Genomic DNA, 7,310 nt, shown 5'->3' with positions numbered 1-7,310 from the left:
ACTGAACAGTTTGTGGCTGGGCTGATGGGGGGGGGGGGGGGTCTTTTATAATCCTGAGGGCTTTCTTCCTGAGCTGCTGGGAGTAAAGGTCCTCCATGGATGGCAGCTCCGTCCTGGTGATGTTCTGTGCAGTTTTCACCACCCTCTGTAAAGCCTTACGTTTGAGGGCGGTGCAGCTGCCGTACCAGGCCGTGATGCAGCCAGTCAGGGTGCTCTCTATGGTGCACCTGTAGAAGTTGCAGAGTATCCTGAAGTCCAAGTTGAACCTCCTCAGCCTGCGGAGGAAGAAGAGCCGGTATCGAGCTTTCTTGGTGATGGTGTTAGTGTGAAGAGTCCATGTCAGGTACTCACTGATGTGGACATAGAGGCACCTGAAGCTGCTGATTTTTTTCCGATAGTTTATTTTTGTATTTATGGAATCATGAACAAATTCAAATCTTTTGAAATGTTGTCGAAATCCGGATGTTACATTTATCCTTTGTCTGCCTGTTCCATAAATAAAACCTTTGAAAAGTAATGAATCATGAACTGCCAATATTATTTACCTTTATGGTTAAGTTTATGTATGTCTATTTAACAGAATAGATTTCATAGGCAGTCAGTCCTAAACTGTCTGTAATTCTTTTAACTCAGCAAAAGACTCAGGTATCCACCTAGACATTCGGGAAGGAGCAGTGAGAGCTGTCAAGGTGTCGACTTGGCCTCCAAATTCCCCAGATCTCAATCCAGTTGAGCATCTGTGGGATGTGCTGGATAAACAAGTTTGATCCCTGGAGGCATGGAACAGGAATGAAAGGATCTGCTGCTAACCTCTTGGTGCTAGACACCACAGGAAGCACAGGGATGGCTGCGCTGTCTCTCTTACTCCTCGAGACGATTTTCCGCATGAATGGCTGAGGAAATCGGATCATCAAGATTGTAAGGTTCAGGTTTGACACACCAGTTCATCCTTAGTTACCTCATGTAAGTCTTTGGTGAAACTAGCCTAAAGGGTTTCCTCATTCAATCCACTCTCCTTTCGACATTGTGTGGAATTCGATGGCACACTCGAAGAGAGAGTAGTCTTCTGGAGGCGTCTTTAACCCGTACAGGATGGTCGAACACCCTCCACATCTCAGCTGAGAACCCCTGATACGATTCCAAAGTGGGAACCTTCTTCCCCGAAAGGCTGACACCTACTCCAAAGTGATTCCCCGAGGAGACCCATGAGAAAAGCAATCTTAGCCTTAAGACTGACACAATCCCACATCAGCGTCATACCGTTCAGGAGCGTGGACCCATGGCTCCCTGACAGGTTGTGAAATCATGGCTTCCTGTACCGGAGTTCCCGGAGGGGAACAGGCAGACTGCCTTTAATGACTGAGGGCTGGTAAGCTTTGCTGAAAGATCCCACCAACTTTCACATTACATCACCTGTTAGACGCTTTTATCCAAAGCCACTTACATACATTCAATACTGTGGGCAATCCCCACTGAGCTGAAGTGTCTCACCCAGGGAAACAACGAGATGCTGACTGCAGCACTGGAACCAGCTCTCCCCTGATCCGAAGTTTAGTGCACTATCCCACTGCTCCACAGCCTCCTCTAGTGATATTTCACATAGTGGCTGGCTGTGCTGACCGAGGAGAACTCCCTGGGCAGTGACTGTGATAAGAACAAAGACTGATAAAAACAAAGCACACCAAGCACAAATCATTTATACTGAGAAAAGAAATATAAAACACACTCATACCATAAAGACATGAGTCATGGAGGAGGAAAAGTGACAAATCATCATTGTCTAAATTAACTTTTATATTATTTTCTTTGCTGGATATTTCCAGGAGGGAATATGAAAGGTAAAGTTTGATTTAGAAATACCTGCATTCTTATTCCCAATGAAGAATATTTCAGACTTAACTTATATAAGTGTTCATGTAATTACTATTTTTAAGGTCTGTAACTTAAAATATTCAGTGGTGGATGTTTTCTGTGGAAGGTAATTTTGGCAGCAGACAAACTTCAACATTAAAATGATATGGCATGTATTTGTTTTAAATAAAAACAGAGCAATTATATTGTATACCTCTAAAGAGCCTTTATATATACATGGAGGTCTGGAGAGAGAGAGAATGTCTGTAACTTTAATATGGTGTGTCTGATAATCATCTGGAAGATTGTCATAGAAACTTCTTTCAGCAAATCTTAGATGAGTCACTTCCTCAGAAGGATAACATATTTAGAAATTGAAACCCTCAACCTCGGTCACATGTGCTGCAGTCCCTGCTTCAGAGCTGACCTAAAGACAAAAGTTGTCATTTTTTAAAAGCAATGGAGGAAATCAATGACGATGTTGAAACTGTAAAATCCATAACCCCAAGATCAGCAACAAGACAAGAAGGTAAGTGTCAGTCAGACGGAGTGAGCTGTGGATTGTGGATGTATTATACTCCCTGGTCTTCTCTGTGTTCAGGTCCCAGGAGATTTCCCAGAGCGTCTGTTCTCGGTTTTAGGCTGCTGAGTGTTTTCCCGCTGGCTGTTCTCATCGGACTCACAGTCTGCTGTTAGTCTGTTTTATAAGTTAATGTCATTTTGAATTTGTAATTTTCAAAAGCACTTTCTGCCCTCTGCCTTTTACTTAAGTTTGTATCAGTATGAGGTATTTTCTGTTTAGAAAACGTGTCTCTTGATCATTTCAGGCCATTACTCAGAAGATGTTGCAGCTGCACATCTCTCCGCTGTCAAAGCAAACCTGACTGAGCGTCTCCAGGCCAGAGATCAGCTGATCAACCAGCTGAATGCCAACCTCACTGAAAAGACCAGAGAGGTGGACAGGCTCCTGAGTTTGATGGACAAGGGTGAGTGCTTCATGTGGGGGTTTGCATAGGGCTCAGTATGTGTATGTAAGATATCAATTATCATAATATTTTTTACAAAATACCTCAATATTGAGAGTCTAAGGCTGACTATTGATGCTTTCATAAAATAGTTACACACTTTTCATTAATGATAATAAATAATTAGTTTTGAATGACTTAGTTGTGAGTGATTTAATTTATAGTTTGTTTTATTTTTCTTCATCCACCATACTGTATTTATATTTCTCTGTAAACTATGCTTATGGCCATTTTCCTTGTCTAAATTACTTTTAGTATAAGCAATAGGAAGAAGAACTTAGAGGTAGTTTGTTCCAGATATTTGCAGCATAATAATAATAAATAATAATAATAATAATAATGCATGGGACTTTTATAGCGCTTTTCATGAAACTCAAAGACGCTTTCACAGAGAATTTAAGAAAACACAACAAAAAAAGACAAAGAAATACAAAAAGAGATAACGGATAACAAGGTTTCAAACCAATTTAGAACTGTTGCCGAAAGTCAGACCCAGTTTTCCAGTCGGTCTAGTAACTAACACCGAGATGTTTCCACTGTCTGTGTTTAAGTGGATGTCATTGAAGACTTTACCAAGATCAGTATCAGTGCTGTGGTGCCTGACTAGATCACATCGAAACAGTTATTTAAATCCCAAACAAGAGAAGTAGTTGTCTGCAATGACATTTGTGATCTCTTTTGATCGCTCTAAAAATGCTTAATACATATGTTTTTTCATTATTATTACAAAAGTGACATTTAATGCACTCAAGAGTTCCATATTCCAGCTGTTAAAGCAGTAAATCAACAAGATCTTACAACTTTTACAGATAAAACGTGTCATGAAGGATGGAGGAAGTCTGGTTGTTCCTTTTATCTCCTCTCTACTGAGAAAGCTTCTTGGGAACAAAGCAGAGACAACTGCAAAGCCAGAGGAGCAGATCTGGTGATCGTAGACAGTGAGGAAGAACAGGTAATGTGTGCTGCTTGTGATTGTATAACTCCTGCTTTTATCAATCAATGTTTTTATTGTACATATACTAGCAAATGTGTCTATCAGCTATAATGATTACTTCACAACAATGGTGTTAATTATATATTTCTGAGCTAGTAAAAAGAGAAAAGTTATCTGAATGTTGATGTCCATCCCAGTAAACTGCATTTTGTACATTTGAACAGGAATTCATTTCTCATATGAGCAAGGGAAGCACTTGGATTGGTTTGAGTGACAGAGAAAAGGAAGGGACCTGGAAATGGGTGGATGGATCTCCACTGAATCTGACGTAAGGCTTTACTTTGTTTTTAAATACAGACGCTGGTTTATGTTGTGACCTTTCTAAATGTTTCAGATGTTTCTGTAATGGGAGTTAACAGAACACACAGGATGCATTTAAACGTAGGGTGTCTGCCCCTTTCACCAGAGACTCATTTGGGTTTTAAGAAAAGAACATGGCTGTGTTACTTATAGTTATTTGTATTTGATGTCCATCTTTTAATTTATTTTGTTTTCCTGTAATACCTTTTAGGATTTGGGCTGAAGGAGAGCCTAATAGTGGAGGAGGGGATCCAGAGGTGGGTGAAGAGGACTGTGTAAACATCTATCCTAACACCAAAAGGTGGAACGACCTGTCCTGTAAGACCGATCTGCATTGGATCTGTGAGAAACATTAACATTGGTGTCTGTTTGGATACTAAACATGCAATCTTTACAATTTATTTTATATTGAGTTATTTAAAACTATTAAAAATGCCTGATTTCATGAATAAGAATTGTGTTTCTTGATTAGATAAATCCCTATTCATTTGTTTTTTAGGTTGTTTTTCAGATTAATATCAGTAATAAATAAAAAGACATTTAATTTTTTTTTGCCAACTTTTGTTTGCCTCAATTAAATTAGTATTTGTATTAATCCTTTTACCAATCAACATAAAAACAGCTTATTAAAAACATCTGCTGATAAGCCCACAGTTCCTGAAAGTTATAATATTGAAGGTGCCTTATTGAGCAGAATATGATACAAATATAAAAAATAAAAACTGTCAAACATTATTGAATAATTCAGACACATACAACAATACTCTTGTGTCAACATTGGTCTAACTTGTTCAAATATGTAAAATAGCCTGTGTGTTTATACAGTATGTTTCCTAACAATGACCTCTTGTGGCCATGTGAGTACAAATCTATTGAAGGTATTTAACATTCATAGGTACCATCCACTTTGTACATACTGTAAGAACTAGTGCTGTCAATTAATACAAAGATGTATGTATGTTTATCAAAATAATAATCTGGGACTTTAACTGCAGGATTAGCTCATGTTTCATTTGAAAAGTAAACTGCCTTTTATTTGAAGTTACTGGAATGACAGTACTTTAGTAAATGGGCAAATTAGATTTAGCTAGATCAGGAAATATAACTTTCTTTGAGCATGCATACAAAGATAAAAACCGTATGAATATATTGTGGGTGTATAACATGTTCTCTGACAAGATGAAGCTCTTCCACTTCAACAAATTGCTGTTATCAGATAAAAAGCAGCTTTACCACTTCCCCTTTTTTTCTCAAAGTGAACAACTCCTCCCTGAAAGATGTGAACTTGTTATGTTTATGATCAGCGGCAGACAGAGTACTTCAGAGGAAAGACATTTGTGTTTATGAGCATTTAAAATTAAGATCCCTGCTTTCACAACAATGTCATGCTCTCTTTTTATTAACCAGTAAAACAGATCTATACAGGATCAATACATTTAGAATATTAATCATCTTTATGGCTTTGTAAGATGATATGTCTGTATTTAACACCATGGACTTGATTATCTCACTTGTTTCAGTCTTAAATCTGTATTGTCAATTTGCTTTGTATGTTTTAAATGTGGGCATGTCAATAAAGCTTATTTGAATTTGTCTTGACTCAGCGTCAGAAAAAAACAAACATATCCTTATATCTTTGAGATGGATAGATAATGATCTGGTACAGTTGCTAGGACTACCTTTAGCACTTAAGAGGTGTGACGTATTGATGGTGTTTTGTTTTATCCTTTACGCTATTGCCATTTTCCCAGACATCAGACATCATATTTCCAACTATCTAGAGGAAATTATTTTATACAGCTGTTTTTAAGACCTTGCAGCTCTGGGTCTTAGCAGACCCTAGGATCGATTTCGCACTCTTTTTTCTCTTTTTCTGTTGTCACATGTGTTATCATTGTTTTGAGTTTACCCATACAGCAGAGGTGTCAAACTCAATTTCATCAAGGGCCACATCAGCATTATGGTTGCACTCAAAGGGCCGGTTGTAACTTTAAGACTATATAAGAATACATATATAAATATTTAATATATATAAAATAATGTATTATATTACATGATTGCCTCTGCATTGGATTATTATCTAATAGGGTAATAACTTCAGAATTAACTACATCTGAAAGCAGAAGTCTACGGCAAATAATTGCAAGTCTCTTCAGTGAGAATGTCCCAAAATGATTTCAAAAGAAAAAACACATTATGAAAAAAAAATCAAAAAAAAAGAACAATTCTGAGGAAAAGGGATAATTCTAAGAAAACGGCACATTTAAAAAAAAAAAGTCAAGTTTTGAGAAAAAAAGGCATATCTGAGATGCATTGTGGGACATGTAGTTTATGGGGAACATGCTTCTGTAAATCGGCCTGTAACCGTATAATAAACGTATTATATTCTTTGCAAGCTCTTGTGGGGCCACAGAAAATGAAGTCACGGGCCGGATTTGGCCCCCGGGCCTTGAGTTTGACACCCCTGCCGTACAGGGTTAAGTATGGATACACTGTTGGAAAATACAAGAAAGGAGATACAAATGATGTACACAGGTTTAGAAGCTCTACAAGGTGCATTTTTGAGAAGTGATTGGAGAAATATGTGTAAAGGAGAGTTGTTACAACACAGAAAACACCAGAATTTCAACTATAAACATTAATATAATTTCACTAATAGTTAATGGCCTAAACCCCCCAATTAAAAAAGTGCTTATACTGTACAGATGAAACATCAAGGTGGAGATATTGTATTTATGCAAGAACACATCTGTCAAATGTGTGTGTGTGTGTGTGTGTGTGTGTGTGTGTGTGTGTGTGTGTGTGTGTGTTAGGGGTTTCACCAACTAATCGACTAGTCGACTAGTCGACTACCTTTACCACTAGTCGGCGCTGTGGGACCTAGTCGACTAGTCGTGGAAAAAAATGGAGGTAAACGAGGTGCTGCAAAATGCTACAAAACACGTCCGACATTCTTATGTATGGCAGTACTTCAACGAAGATGTAACCAACTCCACAGTGAAGTGTCAGTTGTGTACAGCTGTACTGAAGTACAATACAAATGCATCTGCTATGCGCAACCATCTGAAGATGAGACACCCGCTGCCGACAGCTAGCACTAGCAGTAATGCTAGCACCAGTGAGCAATGGACCGGCGTCAG

The 7,310-nt window shown here is 38.3% G+C and overlaps 1 protein-coding gene across 1 annotated transcript; it reads left to right on the top strand.

Moving 5' to 3' along the window:
* The first annotated feature begins 2,058 nt into the window (after window positions 1-2,058).
* Window positions 2,059-5,763, top strand: LOC307030874 (CD209 antigen-like protein D). The gene is made up of 6 exons (XM_079696256.1): window positions 2,059-2,380; window positions 2,453-2,542; window positions 2,679-2,837; window positions 3,686-3,828; window positions 4,035-4,138; window positions 4,382-5,763. The coding sequence occupies exons 1-6, from the start codon at window positions 2,311-2,313 to the stop codon at window positions 4,524-4,526; spliced, it is 711 nt and encodes a 236-aa protein (XP_079552382.1). The 5' UTR covers window positions 2,059-2,310; the 3' UTR covers window positions 4,527-5,763.
* The last annotated feature ends 1,547 nt before the right edge of the window (window positions 5,764-7,310 follow it).

This window comes from Notothenia rossii (assembly GCF_949606895.1).
Source record: "Notothenia rossii genome assembly, contig: SUPER_2_unloc_2, whole genome shotgun sequence".
In the NCBI taxonomy this organism is placed as follows: domain Eukaryota; kingdom Metazoa; phylum Chordata; class Actinopteri; order Perciformes; family Nototheniidae; genus Notothenia; species Notothenia rossii.
The sequence above is the reverse complement of the archived record's forward strand: the minus strand, read 5'-3'. Positions and strand labels throughout refer to the sequence as shown.

What these genes read in the sequence shown, in the direction of transcription:
- LOC307030874 (XM_079696256.1), top strand. Translation starts at nt 2,311, where the DNA reads ATGGAGGAAATCAATGACGATGTTGAAACTGTAAAATCCATAACCCCA. An exon ending in CATCGGACTCACAGTCTGCT is followed by an intron (nt 2,543 to 2,678) that starts GTTAGTCTGTTT and finishes TGATCATTTCAG; the next exon opens with GCCATTACTCAGAAGATGTT. An exon ending in TAGACAGTGAGGAAGAACAG is followed by an intron (nt 3,829 to 4,034) that starts GTAATGTGTGCT and finishes ACATTTGAACAG; the next exon opens with GAATTCATTTCTCATATGAG.